The 27,334-nt window shown below is 44.7% G+C and overlaps 2 protein-coding genes across 2 annotated transcripts in view; one reads left to right on the top strand and one right to left on the bottom strand.

The window, feature by feature from the left end:
• The window catches only part of LOC124151350 (chromosome-associated kinesin KIF4A-like), a 43,394-nt gene extending 23,854 nt beyond the window's left edge, over positions 1–19,540 (top strand). The window contains exons 15-28 of the mRNA XM_048384731.1: positions 480–583; positions 1,016–1,160; positions 3,172–3,282; positions 4,598–4,798; positions 6,222–6,365; positions 6,955–7,058; positions 7,967–8,016; positions 11,029–11,108; positions 11,512–11,682; positions 13,220–13,309; positions 13,768–13,845; positions 14,743–14,856; positions 17,220–17,396; positions 18,995–19,540. Of these exons, the coding sequence (XP_048240688.1) occupies positions 480–583; positions 1,016–1,160; positions 3,172–3,282; positions 4,598–4,798; positions 6,222–6,365; positions 6,955–7,058; positions 7,967–8,016; positions 11,029–11,108; positions 11,512–11,682; positions 13,220–13,309; positions 13,768–13,845; positions 14,743–14,856; positions 17,220–17,396; positions 18,995–19,321 (1,896 nt within the window). The 3' untranslated portion in view covers positions 19,322–19,540. The remainder of the gene's footprint in view (positions 1–479; positions 584–1,015; positions 1,161–3,171; positions 3,283–4,597; positions 4,799–6,221; positions 6,366–6,954; positions 7,059–7,966; positions 8,017–11,028; positions 11,109–11,511; positions 11,683–13,219; positions 13,310–13,767; positions 13,846–14,742; positions 14,857–17,219; positions 17,397–18,994) is intronic.
• Positions 19,541–22,601: 3,061 nt separating this feature from the next.
• The window catches only part of LOC124151364 (protein Red-like), a 29,781-nt gene continuing 25,048 nt past the window's right edge, over positions 22,602–27,334 (bottom strand). Inside the window, exons 14-17 of the mRNA XM_046523773.2 lie at positions 25,914–25,945; positions 25,126–25,209; positions 24,063–24,218; positions 22,602–23,290 (exon numbers count right to left, since the gene is read on the bottom strand). Coding sequence (XP_046379729.1) covers positions 23,122–23,290; positions 24,063–24,218; positions 25,126–25,209; positions 25,914–25,945 — 441 coding nt within the window. The 3' untranslated portion in view covers positions 22,602–23,121. The remainder of the gene's footprint in view (positions 23,291–24,062; positions 24,219–25,125; positions 25,210–25,913; positions 25,946–27,334) is intronic.

The following is a 27,334-nucleotide window of genomic DNA, read 5'->3' as shown; positions in this document are numbered from 1 at the left end:
GTCAGTAGAACACCATGGTGTTCAGTGGTAGACAGGTTTTGGAGGTCAGTAGAACACCGTGTTCAGTGGTAGACAGGTTTTGGAGGTCAGTAGAACACCAGGGTGTTCAGTGGTAGACGGGTTTTGGAGGTCAGTAGAACACCATGGTGTTCAGTGGTAGACGGGTTTTGGAGGTCAGTAGAACACAGTGGTGTTCAGTGGTAGACAGGTTTTGGAGGTCAGTAGAACACCATGGTGTTCAGTGGTTGACAGGTTTTGGAGGTCAGTAGAACACCATGGTGTTCAGTGGTAGACAGGTTTTGGAGGTCAGTAGAACATTGTGTTCAGTGGTAGACAGGTTTTGGAGGTCAGTAGAACACCATGGTGTTCAGTGGTAGATGGGTATTTGAGGTCAGTAGAACACTGGTGTTCAGTGTTATTTCAAACATTGCCTGTGAGAATGTATTCTAGATGTGTATGTCTGTTGCCCTGTGTTCTAGCTCTCTGTGAAGGAACTGGAGACGGAAATTACAGACCTGCAGAAAGAGAAGGAGAATCTGTCCCACGCCCTGTTGGATGCCAAGATGAACTCAGCTGCCAACAAGTAAGTCCTGAAGCCAGGAATGTGAAGAGTTTCTACACTTTGTGATCAGCTGTAGTGAAGAAGTAATGTTTGTTGAATTCTTCCTCAGAAACTACTGGTGTCTGTTTGATATATAAGCAACTGGAACTTGTCATTAGATTGTAGGGTGAGACTCTGTGTTGGACATTGCCGGTGTTCTTTAACCTGTCAGGGTTATGTTTCTGCTACTGATGGTGGTCTATACAAGTTGTGTGTGTGTGCTGCTATTGATGGTGGTCTATACAAGCCGTGTGTGTGCTTATATAAATGCTGGTGGTCTATACAAGCCGTGTGTGTGTGCTGCTATAAATGCCGGTGGTCTGTACAAGTTGTGTGTGCCTGCTCGTGTGCGTGCATCCGTGAGTGCATGTGTTGCTGCTGCTGGTGGTCTATACAAACTGTTTGTGTCCCCAGGGTCAGCGAGCAGCGGCGAAAGCGCCTTCAGGATCTGGAGACTCAGATCGGGAAGCTGAAGAAGAAGATGGCGGAGCAGAGTAAGATGGTGAAACTGAAGGAGCAGACGGACAAGCATGTCTTCAAGCTAAACACAGACATCCAGGTACAACATGCCACAGACAGGAATCGAAAAAGTCTTCTCTCTCCACCAATTTGCAGGGATGTGAAATCTGCGGAAATGCGGAAAATCGTGTATTTTAAAACAGTAGTCCATGGAAAAAATCATCTTCCGCGTAAAAATATAATCAGATTAAAAAAGAACACTCCAAAAAATGAGTCGCGGATTGTCCTGTTTTCGATCAGAGCTTTCAGCATCATAGGTTTTTGGACATCATACGTTTTCTATCACGAATACTTGCACTATAACGTGGGGTGTGGCGTGGCGTCACACAGAAATTGTAAATACTCAGTCAGATGATGGCTTGTTTTTAAGATAAAGTTTTCTTTTAGCCTATAAGTAAATGAGATGTTTTACAGTTGTTCATGTGATTAGCAAGAAAACTATGAATGTTTCTTCGGCGACCGACAACCAATAACACAGGGATATATAGTGTATTAATATCTTATGTTTGCAATGGGTTTTTTGGGGGGTTTTTCAATAAAAGGTAAGTACAAGGTCATTGCGAGCTTGTGTCTGAGGAATGGGTGGTGGGGGGATGAAGGTTATTGCAGTATTGATCCCAAACCTGGCGGGTAGCTGAGTTAACTTAATAATTTTACTGCATCCGCCATCTTTGTTTATTTGACTTATTCACTTTTGCCATTGACTTGTTACATTACATTTGAATGTTGTACAAACTGCACTGGTATGCCCCCAGACCCCCCTAGACATTTCCTCTCTTTTTTCGGGAAAACCTGCTCACATCCCTGAATTTGTCTGTCTTTCGACAAAATCTGTGTTGCTCTGACATATCTGTGTTGTGTCTGTCTACTGATGTATCTGTGTTGTGTCTGTCTACTTATGTATCTGTGTTGTGTCTGTCTACTTATGTATCTGTGTTGTGTCTGTCTACTGATGTATCTGTGTTGTGTCTGTCTACTGATGTGTCTGTGTTGTGTCTGTCTACTGATGTGTCTGTGTTGTGTCTGTCTACTGATGTGTGTGTCTACTGATGTGTCTGTGTTGTGTCTGTCTACTGATGTGTCTGTCTACTGATGTATCTGTGTTGCGTCTGTCTACTGATGTGTCTGTCTACTGATGTATCTGTGTTGTGTCTGTCTACTGATGTGTCTGTGTTGTGTCTGTCTACTGATGTGTGTGTCTACTGATGTATCTGTGTTGCGTCTGTCTACTGATGTGTCTGTCTACTGATGTATCTGTGTTGCGCCTGTCTACTGATGTGTCTGTCTACTGATGTATCTGTGTTGTGTCTGTCTACTGATGTGTCTGTCTACTGATGTATCTGTGTTGTGTCTGTCTACTGATGTATCTGTGTTGCGTCTGTCTACTGATGTGTCTGTCTACTGATGTATCTGTGTTGTGTCTGTCTACTGATGTGTCTGTGTTGTGTCTGTCTACTGATGTGTGTGTCTACTGATGTATCTGTGTTGCGTCTGTCTACTGATGTGTCTGTCTACTGATGTATCTGTGTTGCGCCTGTCTACTGATGTGTCTGTCTACTGATGTATCTGTGTTGTGTCTGTCTACTGATGTGTCTGTCTACTGATGTATCTGTGTTGCGTCTGTCTACTGATGTGTCTGTCTACTGATGTATCTGTGTTGTGTCTGTCTACTGATGTGTCTGTGTTGTGTCTGTCTACTGATGTGTCTGTCTACTGATGTATCTGTGTTGCGTCTGTCTACTGATGTGTCTGTCTACTGATGTATCTGTGTTGCGCCTGTCTACTGATGTGTCTGTCTACTGATGTGTCTGTCTACTGATGTATCTGTGTTGCGTCTGTCTACTGATGTGTCTGTCTACTGATGTATCTGTGTTGTGTCTGTCTACTTATGTATCTGTGTTGTGTCTGTCTACTGATGTGTCTGTGTTGTGTCTGTCTACTGATGTGTGTGTCTACTGATGTATCTGTGTTGCGTCTGTCTACTGATGTATCTGTGTTGCGTCTGTCTACTGATGTGTCTGTCTACTGATGTGTCTGTGTTGTGTTTGCAGTCCATGAAGCAGCAGAGGGTGAAGCTGATGAAGCAGATCAAGGAAGATGCCGAGTTGTTCCGGAAGTGGAAGCAGCAGAAGGACAAGGAGGTGCTGCAGCTGCAGCAGAAGGTGGGTCACCTGGGTCACTTCGGTCACCTGGGTCACATCGGTCACCTGGGTCACATTGGCCATCTGGGTCACATCCGTCAGATGGGTCACATCGGTCACCTGGGTCACATCGGCCATCTGGGTCACATCCGTCAGATGGGTCACATCGGTCATCTGGGTCACATCCATCACAGGCATCTGGGTTACATCCGTCACCTGGGTAACATCCGTCATCTGGGCCATATCCCTCAGATGCATCTGGGTCACATTGGTCATCTGGGTCACATTCGTCACATGCATCTGGGTCACATCCATCACATGCATCTGGGTCACATCAATCACATGCATCTGGGTCACATCTGTCACAGGCATCTGGGTCACATCGGTCATCTGGGTCACATTCGTCACATGCATCTGGGTCACAGGCATCTGGGTCACATCGGTCACATTCGTCACATGCATCTGGGTCACATCCATCACAGGCATCTGGGTCACATCTGTCACAGGCATCTGGGTCACATCGGTCATCTGGGTCACATTCGTCACATGCATCTGGGTCACATCCATCACATGCATCTGGGTCACATCGGTCATCTGGGTCACATTGGTCACATGCATCTGGGTCACATCCATCACATGCATCTGGGTCACATCGGTCATCTGGGTCACATTCGTCACATGCATCTGGGTCACATCGGTCATCTGGGTCACATCCGTCACATGCATCTGGGTCACATCCGTCACATGCATCTGGGTCACATCCATCACATGCATCTGGGTCACATCGGTCATCTGGGTCACATCTGTCACAGGCATCTGGGTCACATCGATCATCTGGGTCACATCCATCACATGCATCTGGGTCACATCGGTCATCTGGGTCACATCCATCACATGCATCTGGGTCACATCCGCCACAGGCATCTGGGTCACATCCATAACAGGCAACTGGGTCACATCCATAACAGGCAACTGGGTCACATCCATCACAGGCATCTGGGTCACATCAGTCATCTTGGTTACATCCATCACAGGCATCTGGGTCACATCCATCACAGGCATCTGGGTCACATCCATCACAGGCATCTGGGTCACATCGGTCATCTGAGTCCCATCCATCTGGGTCACATCTGTCACAGGCATCTGGGTCACATCGGTCATCTGGGTCACATCCATCACATCTTTAACAGGCATCTTGGTCACATCCGTCACAGGCATCTTGGTCACATCCGTCACATGCATCTGGGTCACATCCGTCACATCGCATCTGGGTCACTTACGAATGTCAATGTCGAATGCATATATATTAGTAGATCTGTCATCTCTCTGTCTCCAGGACCGCAAGCGTCAGTGTGAGATCCAGAAGATGCAGAAGACCCATGAGAAGCAGCAGACCGTCCTGCGACGGAAGGCGGAGGAGGCAGCGGCAGCGAACAGGAGGCTGAAGGACGCCCTGGCACGGCAGAAGACGGTGATGGACGAGAGGAGTAAACAGCTGAACAAGTGTGACGGCAGCAGCATCGGCAACAGAGTCAGGGTCAGTATCTGGGTGCTGTATTTACTGGGAGATGGGTGCAGTTATAAAGGGAGGTGCCAGTACGTGGATGCTGTGTGAAAGGGAACGGCCAGTAGGTGGGTGCTGTATTTACTTGGAGGGGCCAGTAGGTGGGTGCTGCGTTAAAGGGTGGGGCCAGAAGGTGGGTGTGGGGATAAAGGGAGGGGCCGGTAGGTGGGTGCTGCATTAAAGGGAGGGGCCGGTAGGTGGGTGCTACATAAAGGGAGGGGCCGGTAGGTGGGTTCTGCGTTAAAGGAAGAGGCCAGTAGGTGGGTGCTGTATTTACTGGGAGGGGCCAGTAGGTGGGTGCTGCGTTAAAAGGTGGGGCCAGTAGGTGGGTGTGGGGATAAAGGGAGGGGCCGGTACGTGGATGCTGTGTGAAAGGGAACGGCCAGTAGGTGGGTGCTGTATTTACTGAGAGGGGCCAGTAGGTGGGTGCTGCGTTAAAGGGTGGGGCCAGAAGGTGGGTGTGGGGATAAAGGGAGGGGCCGGTAGGTGGGTGCTGCATTAAAGGGAGGGGCCGGTAGGTGGGTGCTGCATTAAAGGGAGGGGCCGGTAGGTGGGTTCTGCGTTAAAGGAAGAGGCCAGTAGGTGGGTGCTGTATTTACTGGGAGGGGCCAGTAGGTGGGTGCTGCGTTAAAAGGTGGGGCCAGTAGGTGGGTGTGGGGATAAAGGGAGGGGCCGGTAGGTGGGTGCTGCATTAAAGGGAGGGGCAAGTAGGAGGGTGTGGGGATAAAGGGAGGGGCCAGTAGGTGGGTGCTGCGTTAAAGGGAGGGGCCAGTAGGAGGGTGTGGGGATAAAGGGAGGGGCCGGTAGGTGGGTGCTGCATTAAAGGGAGGGGCCAGTAGGAGGGTGTGGGGATAAAGGGAGGGGCCGGTAGGTGGGTGCTGCGTTAAAGGGAGGGGCCAGTAGGAGGGTGTGGGGATAAAGGGAGGGGCCGGTAGGTGGGTGCTGCATTAAAGGGAGGGGCCAGTAGGAGGGTGCTGCGTTAAAGGGAGGGGCCAGTAGGAGGGTGTGGGGATAAAGGGAGGGGCCGGTAGGTGGGTGCTGCATTAAAGGGAGGGGCCAGTAGGAGGGTGCTGCGTTAAAGGGAGGGGCCAGTAGGAGGGTGTGGGGATAAAGGGAGGGGCCGGTAGGTGGGTGCTGCATTAAAGGGAGGGGCCAGTAGGAGGGTGTGGGGATAAAGGGAGGGGCCGGTAGGTGGGTGCTGCATTAAAGGGAGGGGCCAGTAGGAGGGTGTGGGGATAAAGGGAGGGGCCAGTAGGTGGGTGCTGTGTTATAGGGAACGGCCAGTAGGTGGGTGCTGTATTATAAAGGGTGTGTCTTTGTTGCCATTGTCAACTGTTGACTACACATGATATACGGATAACAAGGATGTAGATAACATGGATGTTGTGTGTCACAGGCTTGGCTCAGCCAGGAGCTGGACGTCCGGGTCAGCATCCGAGAGGCCAAGTATCACCTGGACAGTCTACTGGCTGACCGCAAGACACTCGCTGCACAGCTGGCAGACCTGAAGGCCAAGCTCGACGATACACCCCCGAAGAAAGTGAGTACAGCGCTCACTAAATATCCTCAAACATGCATGCATTCGACATACCTGCAATATAATTGGGTGTTCGGTAAGATGAATTTGTTGTCCTCTTGGTCCGGGAACATTTAAAACTAACACTGAGGATACTATCTTCCCAAGGCAAGGGAGTTACTTACCATAAAAGTCCAGTTTCCATCCTTGCCGAACTACGCTGGAATGTCGTGACTCGATCGTAGCGCCACCAGTGGCTAATACAGGTTATGTCCCTCTATGTCCCTCCTATTGACCAATCAGATTCCACCTCTCTTATCACTTGCATTGCTTCAAACAAAATGGCGGGTGCCCAGTCAAGATGATCTGATCGATAATCGATATTTATATTAAAAGAAAATGGGTCTTACCTTGCAATTTGCATCAAATCATTTGAGCACCTTGATTTCAAACATGAAATGATTTGGAAAATATCTGTAGATGATATATGATGTGAGGGTCCATCATCCATGTCCCTCGGGACTGGTGGACAACTGACACTGTAACCTGCATCCTGCTGAAGCTGTGTGTATTCCTGGATGAGGTTCAGTAACACATGTATCCTTCGTTGCAGAAAATGGCCTGGGTCAACTCTGAAGGATCAACCGAGGATGTTAGCTTTGAACAAGACAGTGTCATTTCACAAATAAAGGCTCTGGAAACAGAGATTGAGTTGAGGTATTTATCGTTGTAACACTGCAGGTGTTCAGTAAATTCAGGATCAAAATATGTCCCCGGTGATAATCAAAGTCTCCATACTTTCTTCATGATATGATGTACAGATTCACTAAATCTCGAGGAAATGCTAAATCTTGATCTTAAGTCAATAACTTCAATGTTTATGAAATACTGTTTAAGGCAGCATTAAACCCAACTCACTCACTCCCTCTGAGCCGGTGATGACTGGTGTGTTGCATCATCCATGTATCGTCATCAGAGTCTAGGTTTCCAAACAATCTCATTAAAACCAGGGGTCCGTTCCACAAAGCTGTCTTTGCGCTGAAATGATCGTAACTCCCACACTTTAACATAGATTTACGACTGTCGTAGCTACAATCACTCTGTGGAACGGGGCCCTGATCCTCTACATCCAATACAATACCTCTCTGCATGAACATCTCACACCAGAGAACCCTGAGTGAACACCCTATCCAAATGAAGGATGTTGGGGCTCTGGAGCCAATCACATGTCAGCTTACTAAAACAATTTGGCTCCATCGCCTTGATTTGAAAATTGTGATTTTAACAGAAAACCCACATAACACAAATGACAGTATGTCACAAATCCACAACCATGTGTTGGCATGACCTTTATCAGTTACATTTGGATTACGTTTGTGTTTGAGATAAAGAAATCAGATATGTTGGTCTGAATGCTTTGTTATTTTGTTCCAAGAATTTAGAGAAGCTTGACACTGACTGGCTATTAGAAAACTCACCTTATGCGACCTACTATGAACTGTCCTTAGATCTTCACACATAGAAGTATCATATCATAGCTAAAGATCTGATTTTGATACGATTGGATTGACAAGTGATGATCTTACTCTGCTGAGAGCTTCATCTCTCTATGGACTTATTTTCAGGAACATCCAGATATCAGATCTACAGCAAAAAATTGTGGACGCAGATCAAGGTAGGATATTTGCGGGATTTTTCAAGGCTCTCCCAGGAGTTTATAGCTTGGAATATAACTGTGGAAGTTGCTTAGCTTAAATGTCCCAGTTTGTTGCTCACATCTACAGAACTGTATATACCTGTAGTATACATGGCCCTGCTCCACAAAGCCATCATAGCCCTATGATTGTCATAGGTCTATGTTAAAGTATGGCAGTTATTATCTTCTTAGCGCTGTGATTGCTTTGTGGAATGGGGCAGCTATAGTGAAGTGACCATCTTATAATATTAGAAGTAGTAGCTTCCCTAACCTGTTAGTTGTGACCTGAAAAACATTTTGCACAATGGGAGTATTATTAAAAGCATACATTTCCAATCATCCTGCAAGAGGCTTCATATCCAAACTCATGCATAAGTCTCAGGAAGGTTACTCTGGTTTAAGGGGTGGTAGGGTAGCCTCGTGGTTAAAGTGTTAGCCAAAGACCTGGGTTAGATTCCCCACATGGGTACAATGTGTGAAGCCCATTTCTGGTGTACAGTGTGTTGTGTTACAATAAGGAGGCAGTGTCTGTACAGTGGGTTGTGTTGCAGTAAGGGGACACTGTCTGTACAGTGTTATGTTGCAGTAAGGGGGCACTGCCTGTACAGTGTGTTGTGTTGTGGTAAGGGGACAATGTACAGTGTGTTGTGTTGCAGTAAGGGGATACTGTCTGTACAGTGTTATGTTGCAGTAAGGGGGCACTGCCTGTACAGTGTGTTGTGTTGTGGTAAGGGGACAATGTACAGTATGTTGTGTTGCAGTAAGGGGATACTGTCTGTACAGTGTGTTGTGTTGCAATAAGGAGGCATTGTCTGTACAGTGTGTTGTGTTGCAGTAAGGGGATACTGTCTGTACAGTGTGTTGTGTTGCAATAAGGAGGCAGTGTCTGTACAGTGTGTTGTGTTGCAATAAGGGGACACTGTCTGTACAGTGTGTTGTGTTGCAGTAAGGGGACACTGTCTGTACAGTGTGTTGTGTTGTGGTAAGGGGATACTGTCTGTACAGTGTGTTGTGTTGCAATAAGGAGGCAGTGTCTGTACAGTGTGTTGTGTTGCAGTAAGGGGATACTGTCTGTACAGTGTGTTGTGTTGCAGTAAGGGGATACTGTCTGTACAGTGTGTTGTGTTGCAATAAGGAGGCAGTGTCTGTACAGTGTGTTGTGTTGCAATAAGGGGATACTGTCTGTACAGTGTGTTGTGTTGCAGTAAGGGGATACTGTCTGTACAGTGTGTTGTGTTGTGGTAAGGGGATACTGACTACAGTATGTTGTGTTGCAGTAAGGGGATACTGTCTGTACAGTGTGTTGTGTTGCGGTAAGGGGATACTGTCTGTACAGTGTGTTGTGTTGCGGGAAGGGGATACTGACTACAGTATGTTGTGTTGCAGTAAGGGGATACTGTCTGTACAGTGTGTTGTGTTGCAGTAAGGGGATACTGTCTGTACAGTGTGTTGTGTTGCGGTAAGGGGATACTGTCTTTACAGTGTGTTGTGTTGCAGTAAGGGGATACTGTCTGTACAGTGTGTTGTGTTGCGGTAAGGGGATACTGTCTGTACAGTGTGTTGTGTTGCGGTAAGGGGATACTGTCTGTACAGTGTGTTGTGTTGCAGTAAGGGGATACTGTCTGTACAATGTGTTGTGTTCCAATAAGGAAGCAGTGTCTGTACAGTGTGTTGTGTTACAATAAGGAAGCAGTGTCTGTACAGTGTGTTGTGTTGCAGTAAGGGGATACTGACTGTACAGTGTGTTGTGTTACAATAAGGAAGCAGTGTCTGTACAGTGTTGTGTTGCAGTAAGGGGATACTGACTGTACAGTGTGTTGTGTTGCGATAAGGGGACACTGTCTGTACAGTGTGTTGTGTTGCGGTAAGGTGATACTGACTGTACAGTGTGTTGTGTTGCAGTAAGGGGATACTGTCTGTACAGTGTGTTGTGTTGCAGTAAGGGGATACTGTCTGTACAGTGTGTTGTGTTGCAGTAAGGGGATACTGACTGTACAGTGTGTTGTGTTGCAGTAAGGGGATACTGACTGTACAGTGTGTTGTGTTGCAGTAAGGGGACACTGTCTGTACAGTGTGTTGTGTTGCAGTAAGGGGATACTGTCTGTACAGTGTGTTGTGTTGTTGTAAAGGGATACTGACTGTACAGTGTGTTGTGTTGCAGTAAGGGGATACTGTCTGTACAGTGTGTTGTGTTGCAGTAAGGGGATACTATACTGTCTGTACAGTGTGTTGTGTTGCAGTAAGGGGACACTGTCTGTACAGTGTGTTGTGTTGCAGTAAGGGAACACTGTCTGTACAGTGTGTCGTGTTGCAGTAAGGGGACACTGTCTGTACAGTATGTTGTGTTGCAGTAAGGGGATACTGTCTGTTGTGTTGCAGTAAGGGGATACTGTCTGTACAGTGTGTTGTGTTGCAGTAAGGGGATACTGTCTGTACAGTGTGTTGTGTTGCAGTAAGGGGACACTGTACAGTGTTTTGTGTTACAATAAGGAGGCAGTGTCTGTACAGTGAGTTGTGTTGCAGTAAGGGGATACTGTCTGTACAGTGAGTTGTGTTGCAGTAAGGAAGCATTGTCTGTACTGTGTGTTGTGTTGCAGTAAGGGGACACTGTCTGTACAGTATGTTGTGTTGCAGTAAGGGGATACTGTCTGTTGTGTTGCAGTAAGGGGATACTGTCTGTACAGTGTGTTGTGTTGCAGTAAGGGGATACTGTCTGTACAGTGTGTTGTGTTGCAGTAAGGGGACACTGTACAGTGTTTTGTGTTACAATAAGGAGGCAGTGTCTGTACAGTGAGTTGTGTTGCAGTAAGGGGACACTGTCTGTACAGTGTGTTGTGTTGCAGTAAGGGGACACTGTCTGTACAGTGTGTTGTGTTGCAGTAAGGGGATACTGTCTGTACAGTGTGTTGTGTTACAATAAGGGGATACTGTCTGTACAGTGTGTTGTGTTGCAATAAGGAAGCATTGTCTGTACTGTGTGTTGTGTTGCAGACAGCAAGGGCAAGTCGGCCTGGGAGTCCCTGCACACCATGATGGAGGCCAAGTGTGGACTCAAATGGCTACTGGAGCAGGTAAATCCCTCATCTTCATATCTGGTGCTCACACAAATACACACATGCCCGTGGGTTTCACAAACACACACATGCCCATGGGTTTCACTAACACAAATACACACATGCCGGTGGGTTTCACAAACACACACATGCCCGTGGGTTTCACAAATACACACATGCCCGTGGGTTTCACAAACACATATGCCCGTGGGTTTCACTAACACAAATACGCACATGCCCGTGGGTTTCACAAACACATACACACACATGCCCGTGGGTTTCACTAAAGTGCTTAATGTCTGGTTACACTATACTTTTGTATCGAATTGATGAAGCCACAATACCAAGATAAATGGCTGACGACAGTGAATGGTCTTTATAGGTTGACAATGGTTTGTTATTGTGTATGTTTCCCTTCTAGGCCGTGTCAGCAAAGGCCGACATCTCCATCACCAAGACTGAGCTGAAGGAGGCACATGCATCAAACGAGGACTCGAGTCAGGTAGCCGAGCAGATGGAAGACCACATCAACAAGCTGAGGAAACAGTATGACTCCAAGATGACCATACTGCAGAGGGAGCATGAGTCCAAGGTGGGTGGATCAGTACGGGGAGACTGAGGGGTGGATCAGTACGGGGAGATTGAGGGATGGATCAGTACGGGAAGATGGAGGGGTGGATCAGTACGGGGCGATTGAGGGGTGTATCAGTACGGGGAGATTGAGGTGGGAGGATCAGAACAGGGAGATTGAGGGGTGGATCAGTACGGGTAGATTGAGGGGTGTATCAGTACGGGGAGATTGTGATGGGAGGATCAGAACAGGGAGATTGAGGGGTGGATCAGTACGGGGAGACTGAGGGGTGGATCAGTACGGGGAGATTGAGGGGTGGATCAGTACGGGAAGATGGAGGGGTGGATCAGTACGGGGAGATTGAGGGGTGTATCAGTACGGGGAGATTGAGGTGGGAGGATCAGAACAGGGAGATTGAGGGGTGTATCAGTACGGGGAGATTGTGATGGGAGGATCAGAACAGGGAGATTGAGGGGTGGATCAGTACGGGGAGATTGAGGGGTGGATCAGTTCGGGGAGATTGAGGGGTGGATCAGTACGGGGAGATTGAGGGGTGGATCAGTACGGGGAGATTGAGGGGTGGATCAGTACGGGGAGATTGAGGTGGTTGGATCAGTACGGGGAGATTGAGGTGGGAGGATCAGTACGGGGAGATTAAGGGGTGGATCAGTACGGGGAGATTGAGGGGTGGATCAGTACGGGGAGATTGAGGGGTGGATCAGTACGGGGAGATTGAGGGGTGGATCAGTACGGGGAGATTGAGGGGTGGATCAGTACGGGGAGATTGAGGGGTGGATCAGTACGGGCAGATTGAGGGGTGGATCAGTACGGGGAGATTGAGGGGTGGATCAGTACGGGGAGATTGAGGGGTGGATCAGTACGGGGAGATTGAGGGGTGGATCAGTACGGGGAGATTGAGGGGTGGATCAGTACGGGGAGATTGAGGGGTGGATCAGTACGGGGAGATTAAGGGGTGGATCAGTACGGGGAGATTGAGGGGTGGATCAGTACGGGGAGATTGAGGGGTGGATCAGTACGGGGAGATTGAGGGGTGGATCAGTACGGGCAGATTGAGGGGTGGATCAGTACGGGGAGATTGAGGGGTGGATCAGTACGGGGAGATTGAGGGGTGGATCAGTACGGGGAGATTGAGGGGTGGATCAGTACGGGGAGATTGAGGGGTGGATCAGTACGGGCAGATTGAGGGGTGGATCAGTACGGGGAGATTGAGGGGTGGATCAGTACGGGGAGATTGAGGGGTGGATCAGTACGGGGAGATTGAGGGGTGGATCAGTACGGGGAGATTGAGGGGTGGATCAGTACGGGAAGATTGAGGGGTGGATCAGTACGGGGAGATTGAGGGGTGGATCAGTACGGGGAGATTGGGTGCCAAAGAAGACCATGGAGATAGCAGTGTTGAGGATGAGGAGAACTGGTAGTTGTATTGATTAATTTTGGTAACAGGTAAAGTTTGGATTCGTGGTATTTGTATATGAAGTAGGTACTGGTGGATGTGTTGTCTCAATGTGTGTTCAGTACTTGTGTGTTTGTGTTACAGGTACTGTTCTTGCTGAAGAAACTCAACTCTGTGTCTGGTAATGCCAACATGTCTGCAGACCAGGACACAAGGGAGAGACTAGAATTCCAGGTAACAGTCCTTAAATTTGATGCATGTTCTTTTATGTTCTGAGTCCATTGTCAGTCAGTTAACTGATATTTGTAACATTTGTTACATTTGATCACTTTCTAAATGGCATTGCTATTCATACCTTTCGACCAAATCGAGCCATGCCAATTAACACTTGTCAAAGTATGTGATATAGACTAACAGTTGTCGGACTTTCATTTTTGTGGAAGCCTCGGTTGCTGAGTGGGTTAGATTGCTGACTTTGTGTGCTGGTGATTAGGTGCCTCAGTCTAGCAGTGTGGGTTCGAATCCCGGATGGGACACAACCCCAAAAAGTACAAGAATCTGTACTTTACTAAGAAAGTGGTATACCCAATATAACATTTGTTATAAATAATATGCTGTTCAAAGCTGCATTTCACCAAACTCACTCATTCCTCTATCAACATAATTTGTAGTAAGAATGTCTGATGTTCCAGGAAAAGACCATCGACTCCCTCAGTGAACTCAGCGACAGGCTGCAGCAGGTTACAGAGGAAAATGAAGGCCTTAAGAAGGTAGCAGTGCACTCTCACATGAAACATTGTAGGTCTTCTTAGACAGACTGTCCTGTGCCTCCCACTAGGAGATGAAGTGGTCACTCGGGTAGCTCATTGTGTTCAGTGTTAGAAATTCGCACTAGTTTTGTAGTCCTTGCCAAACTGCCCAGTAGTTAGGTATCAATGGACGACTAGTGAAAATTTCTGATTTTTAAGTGTTTTGCTATATGTTATCATTATAAGGACTAGTGGACTAAAAATGTTAGTTTCTGTCGCTGGTATTGGTTGATAGCCTCTCGAAAACCAGAGCCAAAGCAGAGGCAAATATTTACTTCAGCAGTTTATGTTTCAAACAAGACATTGGCCCGCTCACTCTCCAATGTTTTCTCCACATATTATGTAGTAATTAATGAATAAACAAAACTATCTCCGAACTTTAGGGGGGCCGCGCGGCCCAGTTTAAGGCGCCGCGATTCGCTGTGCAGAGTTGCGTCCCTTGGGCACGCCAGAAACCTATGATTGTGGGTTCTAGGTTTGTCAGCACCATACCCGTGCTCATGGGTTTCACCGAAGGGGTTAACGTCTGAGACCTGCATCACTTCGGGCTTTCCTCCCACATTAAGCTGACACGCCGTGATATAACTGGAAAAGCGGCATTAAACCCAACGCACTCACTCACTCAGAACTTGAGATAGGTGGCAAAATTGTATCTTGCATTTAATTACTCAAGTGTTTGGACCTTCTGATCAATCTTTGATTATTTCAGTTTATGAGAACACTGCTATGACTGGGGGTTGAATCACTGGGTTTGAGATTGGCTGGTAGGTAGGCTGGGTTTTACAGTGAAGACATTGCTGCAACCTCAGCTCAGATTAGGAATTGTGACAGTCAGCATGTGTTATTTATTATCGGCAGCAACTGACGCGGGCGATGTACCAGGGCAAGCACATGGCTCTCATGCCCAGCATATCAGAACCCGGGTCCTCTCCCTTCCTCAGCCCCGTCCTCAAGCCCAAGACAAGGCAGAAGGTGAGTGACGGCATTGTCATATGACCCTTGTCCAGTTAGTTGTGGATAGTCTTGCTTTGTGTGATATGTACATTGTCATGTGACCCTTGTCCAGTTAGTTGTGGATAGTCTTGCTTTGTGTGATATGTACATTGTCATGTGACCCTTGTCCAGTTAGTTGTGGATAGTCTTGCTTTGTGTGATATGTACATTGTCATGTGACCCTTGTCTAGTTAGTTGTGGATAGTCTTGCTTTGTGTGATATGTACATTGTCATGTGACCCTTGTCTAGTTAGTTGTGGATAGTCTTGCTTTGTGTGATATGTACATTGTCATGTGACCCTTGTCCAGTTAGTTGTGGATAGTCTTGCTTTGTGTGATATGTACATTGTCATATGACCCTTGTCCAGTTAGTTGTGGATAGTCTTGCTTTGTGTGATATGTACATTGTCATATGACCCTTGTCCAGTTAGTTGTGGATAGTCTTGCTTTGTGTGATATGTACATTGTCATATGACCCTTGTCTAGTTAGTTGTGGATAGTCTTGCTTTGTGTGATATGTACATTGTCATGTGACCCTTGTCTAGTTAGTTGTGGATAGTCTTGCTTTGTGTGATATGTACATTGTCATATGACCCTTGTCCAGTTAGTTGTGGATAGTCTTGCTTTGTGTGATATGTACATTGTCATATGACCCTTGTCCAGTTAGTTGTGGATAGTCTTGCTTTGTGTGATATGTACATTGTCATATGACCCTTGTCCAGTTAGTTGTGGATAGTCTTGCTTTGTGTGATATGTACATTGTCATATGACCCTTGTCTAGTTAGTTGTGGATAGTCTTGCTTTGTGTGATATGTACATTGTCATATGACCCTTGTCTAGTTAGTTGTGGATAGTCTTGCTTTGTGTGATATGTACATTGTCATGTGACCCTTGTCCAGTTAGTTGTGGATAGTCTTGCTTTGTGTGATATGTACATTGTCATGTGACCCTTGTCCAGTTAGTTGTGGATAGTCTTGCTTTGTGTGATATGTACATTGTCATATGACCCTTGTCTAGTTAGTTGTGGATAGTCTTGCTTTGTGTGATATGTACATTGTCATATGACCCTTGTCTAGTTAGTTGTGGATAGTCTTGCTTTGTGTGATATGTACATTGTCATGTGACCCTTGTCTAGTTAGTTGTGGATAGTCTTGCTTTGTGTGATATGTACATTGTCATATGACCCTTGTCTAGTTAGTTGTGGATAGTCTTGCTTTGTGTGATATGTACATTGTCATGTGACCCTTGTCTAGTTAGTTGTGGATAGTCTTGCTTTGTGTAGTAGGTACATTGTCATATGACCCTTGTCTAGTTAGTTGTGGATAGTCTTGCTTTGTGTAGTAGGTACATTGTCATGTGACCCTTGTCTAGTTAGATGTGGATAGTCTTGCTTTGTGAGATATGTACATTGTCATGTGACCCTCGTCCAGTTAGTTGTGGATAGTCTTGCTTTGTGAGTCAGGTACATTTTATTCATATCTTGATCATATTGCCTTGGCTGAAACTGTATTGTATTGTCAGTCAGAAGCTAGTGTAATGTCATGGAGTAACCTAGCAGTCACAACATTCATGTTCTTGTCATTGATAGGTGCATGTTTGCAGTTTATTGGGTTTTGTGTATGAACACAAAACTTGAAGTCATTTTGTAACTGTCACATGACCAATGATACTGAGATGTCAGTCACAAAGTGAGCAAAGCCAGTCATACAAAACTGATGTTTCATCTCGGAATTTCCCATCTGCCATTCTCTTGTCTTGGCTGTCTCATCTAGCAGTGTCTCGATATTATAGCTGTTAGGGTGTCTCATCTAGCAGTGTCTCGATATTATAGCTGTTAGGGTGTCTCATCTAGGATTGTGTTATTTAGGGTGTCTCATCTAGCATTGTCTCGATATTATATCTGTTAGGGTGTCTCATCTAGGATTGTGTAATTTAGGGTGTTTCATCCGGGATTGTGTTATTTAGGGTGTCTCATGGAGGATAAGCTGTCATATAGCTTGAATATTGCTGAGTGTGGCGTTAAATAACAAACTTTATAGAGGATTTTTTCATCTAAAGTCTCTCGGAGGATTGTCTCATCTTGAGCGTCTCATGGAGGATTGTCTCATCTTGAGCGTCTCATAGAGGATTGTCTAACCTAGAGCATCTCATGGAGGATTGTCTCATCTAGAGTGTCTCATGGAGGATTGTCTAACCTAGAGCATCTCATGGAGGATTGTCTCATCAAGAGTGTCTCATGGAGGATTGTCTCATCTAGAGTCTAATGGAGGATTGTCTGATATAGGTTGTCTCATCTAGAGTGTCACATCTGAAGCGTCTCATCTGGTGGTCACATGTTTCAGAAGTCGACAGCGGCAGCAGAGAACCAGGCAGCTCTGACGTATGATGAATTCATGGATGAGTGGGATGATGATGTCATGGTGGAAGAAGACACTAGCGACGAGGACTGGACGCGAACCCCCATCTTCAAAGCAAAAGCCAAGGCAAAGAAAACAACCAAACAGACAAAAGGAAGGAAGGTAAGATTTCAAGGTCATGGTCGCGTACCTGTGCAGTGGGGCTCTCGTCACATGTGAATGAACTACCACAAACTGATAGCGGTCATTAGCAGTGCAAGGGTTAAAAAATACCAAATTATATAGTTCTGTAACATTTTACTGAATTTATTACCTTGATTTTGGGCAAGTACATTTTAAAATAGGGCAAATAAGAATGTTGGTGATACTTGTCCTTGGTCAAGTCACAGTTTTCATAAGTTTTCAAACCCTGCAGTGATACAAACAAGTGCCACTCTGGTGTGTTGGGAACCCTGGTTTGGGTAAACCCTATTTAGTTGACTGTAACCTATTGAAGGCTTTCATTTGTTAAAAAATGTGGCTGGGTAGCCTAGTTGTAAGGGTGTTCACTCGTGACACTGCAGCCCTGGTTTGGATTCCCCATGAGTACAGTGTGTGAAGATCCCAGTAACTATGCTTATTCTTACGGGCAACTGAACTGGTTCAGGTGGTAAGGCTGTGTTGATTCTGGCAATTCTGATTGGTCGAGAGCTCCCAGAAACTTGCATATATATTCAATAAGTACATCATAAATGCACATTTTCCTGGAAGTGACGGTACTACTTTCTAAATGACATCGACCTTGTTTACGTCCATACATAGCTTGATGACAATATTCCCTTCCGGAATGCCAACGGATTTTTCGTAAAAGTTCCATTTCATATTTTAATTTTTTGTGCATGCATCTAAGTGTAACTGTCACAAATTGATAAATTATCGCTACAATATACGTGATATACTTATTACTTGCTCACCAAACTACCTACAAATCCCTTGTTTCCTCAAACATCAACTGTCCTGACACTAGACGTTGAGTGCTGGCCGCCACATTTCCAATGCAGACTAAAACTTTTAGGCCCAGATGTCCCCAGCAGACTTGAAAATCACTTTCTGCTTCTCATGGCAATTTGACTACCTCGAATTTTGAAAACTGTATGACATAGCGTTTAAGTTGTATTCTTGTATTCTTGCACGTGTTACGATGTGCAGCAGATTTGTCAACAAACCTGATAAATAGAGTAAATATGTCAGATAAGAGTCGATTTTGTAATTTAAGAATTGTTATTTTTATTTTCTGTGCATGCATCGAAGTATAACAATCACAAATGTTTCATTAAATTTCTCTGCTAAGCTACACGATTTTATCAAATTTGTGACTGTTATACTTCTATGCATGCCCAAAAAATGAAAAACAGTTCTTGAATAACCTCAAGGCTGGGGGGCGGTGCTCATTATATCCACAATGTTGTTTATGATACCAAGCACTTGGTTCTAGCCCTGATTCAGGGTAGAATAGGTTTTCAGCAACCCATGCATGCCATAAAAGGCGACTATGCTGGTCGTAAAAGGCGACTAACGGGATCGGGTGGTCAGGCTCGCTGACTTAATTGATGCACGTCATCGATCCCAATTGCGTGGATCGATGCTCATATTAATCACTGGATTGTCTGGTTCAGACTTGATTATTTACAGACCGCCGTCATATAGCTGGAATATTGCTGAGTGCGGCGTTAAACAACAGAATCTATAACACGCTGTCATGTCTTCCCTTGTGTTGCCAGGCAACTTCCCAGTCTTCACTCAACAGCACCTTCAGTTTTGATGAGGACAAGTCCAAGACCAGTGAAGACACGCCGGTAGATGTTCAACAGCTCAAGACAGGCAAGTCTCGGCGAATCTTCCAGGCCATCGAGTCCACGGACAACACAACGCGCAGCTCCGATGAATTTGAGAAGCCAAAGCCCAGGGCATCGATGGTGACAAAACGAGGCAGTGAACCCAGCGACGGCGATGACAGCATCCGCTCCACCACGCTGGGCGGCGGGGTGAAGAAGAAGAGGAAGCTTCACAACTCTAACAGGTCGAGTCTGTTTACACCCCTGGCATGAACTGCCGTCAAGACTGCTACAAATATGTTGTTTCCCTGACAACAAGTAGGTCATGAAAACACCTTCCAGGAGAACAGTGATCAGCACGGACACTAACATCTTCCCGAGGCAAGAGAGTTAACTGACTGTAAAAGTCCAGTTTCCATCCTTGCCGAACTAGGCTGGTATTATGGAGTTACATTTTGGCTGGACTAACGAGTCTATGCATAGTCCATTAAAAAAAAGTGCAACAAAATCGAAATCCTGTTTGTAAACTGTCATGCAGATTTTGGTCGATTGCTGAATTTGCAAAGCATGTGCACCACCAACTCATCAACAGAAATTTTTAATCAAGGTGCTGACGTGATTGATGCACTTCGCGATGTAAGATCCGTTTCATCATAATATATCTTGATCATCAATCAGATCGATGTCAGTTAACACTCATCCCTCTGGAAGATGGGAGACTAAGTGTTAGATCAATGCTGAGCACGATATATTACCATCAGTATAGCTGCGTATTTCTGGGAGAACATGCAATGTCTAAATTTGTCGTGGTCCCTCAATGTCATTCTCTTCAATCGTGGAAACTGTGACAACTTTATGTTCTACCAACATGAACACAGTCCTACATGGAAGGAAGCAGATTTCATGTTCGGCAGAACTTGAACAAGTTCATCTCTGATTAAATGATCTGGTTTGATGAGTTGATTTCATTGAATAATGATCTGGAAACATACTACATGTATCTTTTAGATGCTGAAAGACTGGATAGCTGTGTAATGCAGACCTTATGTACATGATGGTTACGGTGTAGAACACATTAACAGATAAGTGAAGTAGCGCTGGGACGGGTAACTCAGGTACTCGGGTTGGGTTGGTACTGACCTGGGTACCAACAGGACTTCTCGGACTCGTGTTTGGTCATGTGATATATTGTTTAATGAAAAAAACTCACTATAGCTCAGTGGTTACACTACAAGTCGCTTATGTTCACATTTCTGGCGATTCAAACATTCCTTTTGACTTGTATATGTTTGAGTAAAGATAAAGCTTCAGTCAACTTCAGTGTATGCATGATCTGATCGTTTGATACATGTGTCTGAATAGTTTTTGCCAGGGCTGTGGTAAAACTATTCCCAATCAGACATTTTGTTACCAACTACTGCGGGTTCCCGGGTAGGGTAGGGTAAAGTGGAGTAGTAAATTTAGACTTGTCCCAGCCCTAAGGTGAAGGTATGCTTACAGCTATCTTTTGAAGTGCTGTTATATAAATGTTACAGGAAAAAAAGTATTGCTTTTTTATAGGTTCGCATGTTTTTGTACCACTTAAACAGTGTTGAAATGCGTCAACTATAAACAGTTTCATGTGAAATTTGAATCGGTTGTGCTGTTCCACATGATTTATCATGACATATATCTCACCAACACGAAGATATCGGCTGATTTCTCATTTTGACTGTCATCGGAGTTATGTATAAGACTGATGACATTATTCCCGTCACTGAAATATACACGCCTTGTACATACGTCAATCACACATTATCACCTTGTGTCTGTAATTTATGAGGAATGGGTGCTTTTGTCACATGAAATCTACTTTTTTTCATTTCTAATTGTAACATTTGTTTGTAAATATGTACAGGATTATTTGCTGAATGAAACACAAACGTTCACAACTCACGAGGGACATTAGTGGCTAAGTGGTGTAAGGCAATACAATTCGCTGTGCAGAGTTGCATCCCTTAGTTGTGTCAGGATCCACAAGTGATAGGCTGAAATCTCAGATTTGGCCCAACTATCACTGGTGTGTCAGCACCATTCCCTCCTCCTCGTGGCTTCCTCAGTCGTGGTAAACACCTCCGCCCTGCGTCACTCTGGACTCCCTCACACATTAGACTGACACACCAAGATACTGTTCACAATAGCATTAAACCAACTCACAACTCAGTCTTGCCACTCTGCTGTCAACAATAATTGTGTCATTCCATAACCCAGATACTGGGGTTATGAGGTAGCACAGTCTTTAAAGCGTTTGCTTGTCACACCGAAGGCCCGGGTTCAATTCCCCACATGGGTATCCCATTTCCGGTGTCCCCAGCCATGATATTGCTAAAAGCAAAACTATACTGACTCACTTATTAACTGCTTTTCAAATGTTATAATTATTATAAAAATTTACACTGTCCTATTTCATGCAAGTAAATGCAGTCATGATCATGGATGCATAGGGATGTTGTCCATTCCAAGTATGAATGCTGAAACTGCTGTGGAAAGAGAGTCTGCTTGATGACTACAGTTGGTAGTGTTTGTATCTTGGCTGTGAAACATGAATTATATCCTCAACAACTGGAATGGCAAGGAGAATAAACTTGCTAGCAGTTTTCCTGTCCAAGATTGAGTGGTGTATTTGACATTGCGTCTTTATGCTGTCCTGTCGGTCTTTCTTCTGTCTGTAACTTCTATCCGGTATCATGGTTTGCGTGTCACATTTAGATGTAAATATTGATATGATTGTACAGACAACCATGAATAAAACCAATGCTTCCAGCAGATCATTCACTTTGTCATCTTGTGAACCGGTAAGTTAGGCACAAGCCCAACATGAAACTGCCGGTCCGTGTGATCTAGTGGACAACCTGCAGACTGGAGGAACCAATGCTGACACAACTAGAAAGCAGCGTTAGAAATTGGCACAAATCCTGTAGTCCTTGCCAAACTGCCCAATAGTTTAAGGGGTTTGCTATATGTAATCATTACAAAGACTAGTTTCTATCGCTGGAAAGGCATCTCCATCATAAGTATTCATCTGAAAGCATACCGTATATGACTGTAGATTTCGAGATCTAGACAAAAGATTCTGTAGAAAGGGATCGGCTTATGTAAACATCAAACTCTTTTTCTGAAAAAAACTACATTGTATTGCTCCAGGTGAATGTAGCAAATGGCAGACAGTCATACCGGAAGACACTGACTTGTCAGATCTACAACGTATGGTACCAGTACTCATCATTGACACATTTTAATCACTTACCAGGGTTAGAAACTAGCAGTTTTTGCCCACTAGTCCTTATAATGATAACATATAGCAAAACCCTTAATATGGGCCAATTTATACTAGTCCTTAGGATACCTTTACTATTGGGCAGTTTGGTAAGGACTACAGGACTAGTGCATCACCATCTACTCGACAATCACACAGACAAATGGAAGAAAACATTACTAGCTTGGCAATTGGGTGCTACAGGTATTTCAATCTACTGATTAATGGAGCATAAATGGTACACAAAATATACAAGACTTGTATTTAATCATTTATTCAAGAAGCTGGTAACATGTATACAATTGTACGATTTCATTCTGAAATTGTAGCAGAGTTAAACCTGCATCACACTGGGGCATTCAGGGTCATCAGCCTGGGCCGATAACATCCCAATGGTGAAGTGACAAAGTAAATCTTAGAACAAACACATTCAGTTTCCCTCTGGTCCGGTAATGGCAGTTTTCATTTGTAAATGAATGACTCTAATTCCCCTTCAGATTTGGATCATAAGACATGAAGCGACTTGGGCACAAGCAGGCCAGATGAACCAGCATCACAGCCCCATGATATCGTTAGGACATGATTCCCGGGTTTGACAAACCATGGTGACTGCAACGGTGGAAGCATGTCCTCAGTCTGGTGCTACAACATCTGCATGCCCTGCTCTGCACTGTTCCTATGACAACGCCCTGTCACAACACATCAGGACGAGCAGGGCACAGCACATCACAATCCTGCTGACATTGTCACTGTACAAATACTGACACCAGGGGAGACTTCAGTACTTGATGCGTTTCTCCCCATCCCCCGGCTCCGCCACCTTCCTCTTCTGGATAATGCGGTTGATCTGCTGCAGTTCGCGGTCCAACTTGGCTTTCTCATCCTTTGGACCTGTCCTCCGAGTTCGGCGACCATCAGCCATTTTAACACCATATTGGAAGGCAGCTCTGAAAATACAACAATATTCATGATCAGCAACTCAACAACTCAGCACAAATTATGTGTCTTGTCTTGACAACTAAAACTGAAATCTCCATTGTATTGATAGCTTCAGGCAGATATTCTTGGAGAATGGATCCACCGATCTTAGAAATCCTGCCAAGTGTGTTACTTATTTCATGGATGAAAAATACTTAAAGGCAAGGGAGGGAATCCATTGAAATAACCCCAAAATAATGATTAAACATTTTAAAACATTAACTGTTATTATTTACTGTTATGTTAAAACTTTAAGAAAAACAATTCTATTTTGTTGTTAATATCTTCCCCACCAACACCATGCCCTGGCTGACTGCATGTCATCATAACCCAATGGCATGGGATGTTGTCCATGACATCAATCACTGGACTGTCTGGTCCAGACTCGATTCCATTCAGTTTGAACATTGGGATGTTAACAAACTTCACTTGAAACAGATTGTTTCTTGTTTGTTGCTTAACACTTCACTCAGCAATATTCCAGCAATAGGATGGTGGCCTGTAAATAATTGAGTCTGGATCAGACAATCCAGTGATTGATATTGTGAACAATGGTCCACGCAGTGGGGGAAAGATGGCAACCAATGCACCGAGGCTGACCAGGGGACCTTCATGGGGACCTTCATGGGGACCTTCATGGGGACCTATTCTGACCCAGACTCCCCATGGGGAATTGCTTATCAACTAGGCCCTGTTGAACATCAAAGTAAATAAAGCACAGTTTGGCTACTAGACACGTACTTGGGCAGGGCTTCCTTGTTGGACATGTAATCGCTGTATTCCTCCTGGGTGTCGAAGTCCCAGCGGCCGATCGGACCTTTCTTGTTGCCCTGGTCCATCTTGGTGTAGTCAACCTCATCGTCCGACTCGTCAATGGCATCAAAGGCTTCCACCATCCTACAACAAGAACACTTCATATTGACATGCAAGCAACTTAACAACTGTAATAGAACTTGGTACTTCCACAAGAGTGCCGACACACAACAAAACTACTCGATCCATATCGTGGATGGGAAGACATGTTTACACTGCAACTCCCACACGACTGTAAGAAAGTACCTACTGTAACTCTGACATGATATTCATTAATTGCACCAGTAAACCAAAGTGACCAGAACATTAAATATATTGTGAAATTAATGCCAGTATCTCTATCTGTGAATCTAACAGGGTTCTGTTCCTTCAAGAACTGTTTCCAGTAGGTGCAGTGACACTGATGTGATAAGCTCCAGTACGTCCAGACAAACATGTCACATATTATCCAGCAAGTGGAAGCTCTTGTATTAGGTTCATCATTTCCAGCATACAAATCTCATGCTCTGCTACACTGTGGACGCTGAAATGTGAGGTGAGGTGAGGTGAGGTGAAATGGGGTTTAACGTCGCGTCCAAGATTATTGCACTTATATAGCGACGTGCATGTACGTGTGTGTGTTTGTGTGGCTGCTTGTACTAGTCCGGACTGATGCCAATTTATAGTGCTAGCTCACTGAGATACCATGCCGCAGTTTAACATGAATATCCTACTCAGACACAGTATACACCGAGCCGACCAGTCCTTGTTTTAGCCCCTTAATGCCGAACGCCAGACAGGGTAACAAGTACCATCTTTTAACATCTTTTGGTATGACGCGACCGGGGATAGAACCCCAGACCTTCCGCTCTCTGGGCGGACGCTCTACCACTAGACCACGGAGGCAGTCGACGCTGACATGTGTGAGATGGGGGAGTGTCCAGTGGGGCGTGTTGCTCTACTTTCACCACACTACCTGCTAACTTTACATCATGTGACCTGTCCAACTCACCCTGGGTAACACTCGGCGTAGCTGTCTATCTCCATCTTAGACTGGAGCTTCTTCAGCCGATCCTTCTCTGCCTTCTCATTGGCCCTGCAGCAGGAAGAATGGCATAAACAACACAGACATAGGTGCAATTATCTTCAGTAAGTCTCACCGAGTGACCTCGTTCCAACAAGAGACTCACTGAGCTGACGTCTCCTACTGAGACCAGGAAACCCAGTTTTCTACATAATAAAAGAATAAGGCTTAAAAAAATAAAATAATTGGTTCTCAAGCAATGAGTTTTGAAAATATAGTGCAGGCCGGCAGGGTCTTTATTTTTTTGCTTGTTCAAACCAGTATGTAACAAGATGAACAGTTGTGTACCATCAACCTGGGAAAGGGCCTCTCCACACAAAAGCATACAAACTCCTCGTGACGACAACATGAGATGTGCAGTAAAGCAGTGCGTATGTAAAGGGAAGTAACTGTGTGCTATATTGGATCAAATTGTTTTTAAGTATTAGGATTTAAGAAAAAAAAAATTTAAAATGGAATTATAAATGAAACATGCGGCAGACTATTTGATGATGCGGGCGGTGCTAAGAACCAAGACTATTATTTTTTTTAGCATGATCTCTCTTGGAAGTTGCAAAAGCAGTTCACAAGGGACAGATAATGGGTTAAAGTCACTATGGTAATATCAAGGTGTCTATCTTCACTAAGCTCCCTCTGCAACACAGTAATGAATGGCAATTCTCTATCATACTCAGACAACATCAACCGGCACGAGCCTCGTTTTTCAAACAACTTACTTTTGTTTCTCATCTTCCATGTCGGCGTAAGTCTGAAACAAGGAAGAGTATCAATATCAACATGCCTCTGCTTACCATGAGTCTACATACTTATAAACACAAACTGACTAATCCATCCCATAACAAGAAAACAGCGCTATCACTATCCCCCGCCATGGGGCACATTAGAATTATGTTTGTACATATAGTAGTGAATAAAAACAATAAAGAAAAGTCCAATAAAGCCTTAAAAAGATATAGGAAATTGGGCCACTTTATGTCATCAGAAAAAATTATTACAAGTGAAATTAATACACACAAAAGGCCCCTTCTCTGGAAAAAATAACTCAGTCTTGATAAGTGTCTCTTAGATAAGCTGACTTCAGCAGTGTCTGAGAGAACGTGTCCCCATTATACACACATTGCAGTAAGTTGAAAAGCACGATGCAAGGGCACAATGCTGGAAAAAAGTAAATGACGGGACCAATTTTCTTGTCTTGACAAGTATCACTCAGATAAGCATATAAATTTTCATTCATATAACTTCATTAGCTTCTGAGAAAACTCGTCCCCATTTCACACAGAATGCACAAAGCACAAAGAATGCGCAAGGGCCATAACTCTGTAAAAAATGAATGTACGACACCAATTTTCAAACTCATTTGAGATCGGGACCAGTCACATTAGTGTGTAAACTTTCATTTCCATAACTTGGAATAGTTTTTGAGAAAATTTGTCTACATTGAGAAGCGGATGGACGGAAGGAGGGACGACCTCTCCGGGCAGGGGATAATAATCTAACAATGCGATCCTAATGACATTAAACATATCTGATATATCTGCAATGTAATAACTGAATTGTTTCTATTAAACAGGTAACAAACTCTTAACACATTGTACTCTGACATGACATGACAAGAAAAACTGAGAGTTGTGTTTACTACAGCTTTCAACAGTATGACACTTACGTAGTGGTATATTCTCATATATCCCAGTGTGTCACTATGACACGTATATCCTTGTATATCCCAGTGTCACTATGACAGTAACATATATCCCAGTGTGTCACTATGCCACGCATATCCTTGTATATCCCAGTGTCACTATGACAGTAACATATATCCCAGTGTCACTATGACACTTACGTATATTCTTGGATATCCCAGTGTGTCACTATGACAGTTACATATATCTCAGTGTGTCACTATGACACTTACGTATATCCTTGTATATCCCAGTGTGTCACTATGACAGTTACATATATCTCAGTGTGTCACTATGACACTTACGTATATCCTTGTATATCCCAGTGTGTCACTATGACAGTTACATATATCTCAGTGTGTCACTATGACACTTACGTATATCCTTGTATATCCCAGTGTGTCACTATGACAGTTACATATATCCCAGTGTGTCACTATGACACTTACGTATATCCT

Source organism: Haliotis rufescens, unplaced genomic scaffold (assembly GCF_023055435.1).
Source record: "Haliotis rufescens isolate VD_foot unplaced genomic scaffold, xgHalRufe1.0.p SCAF_50, whole genome shotgun sequence".
NCBI classification, from domain to species: Eukaryota; Metazoa; Mollusca; class Gastropoda; order Lepetellida; family Haliotidae; genus Haliotis; species Haliotis rufescens.
This window is presented reverse-complemented; position numbering and strand designations above follow the sequence as displayed.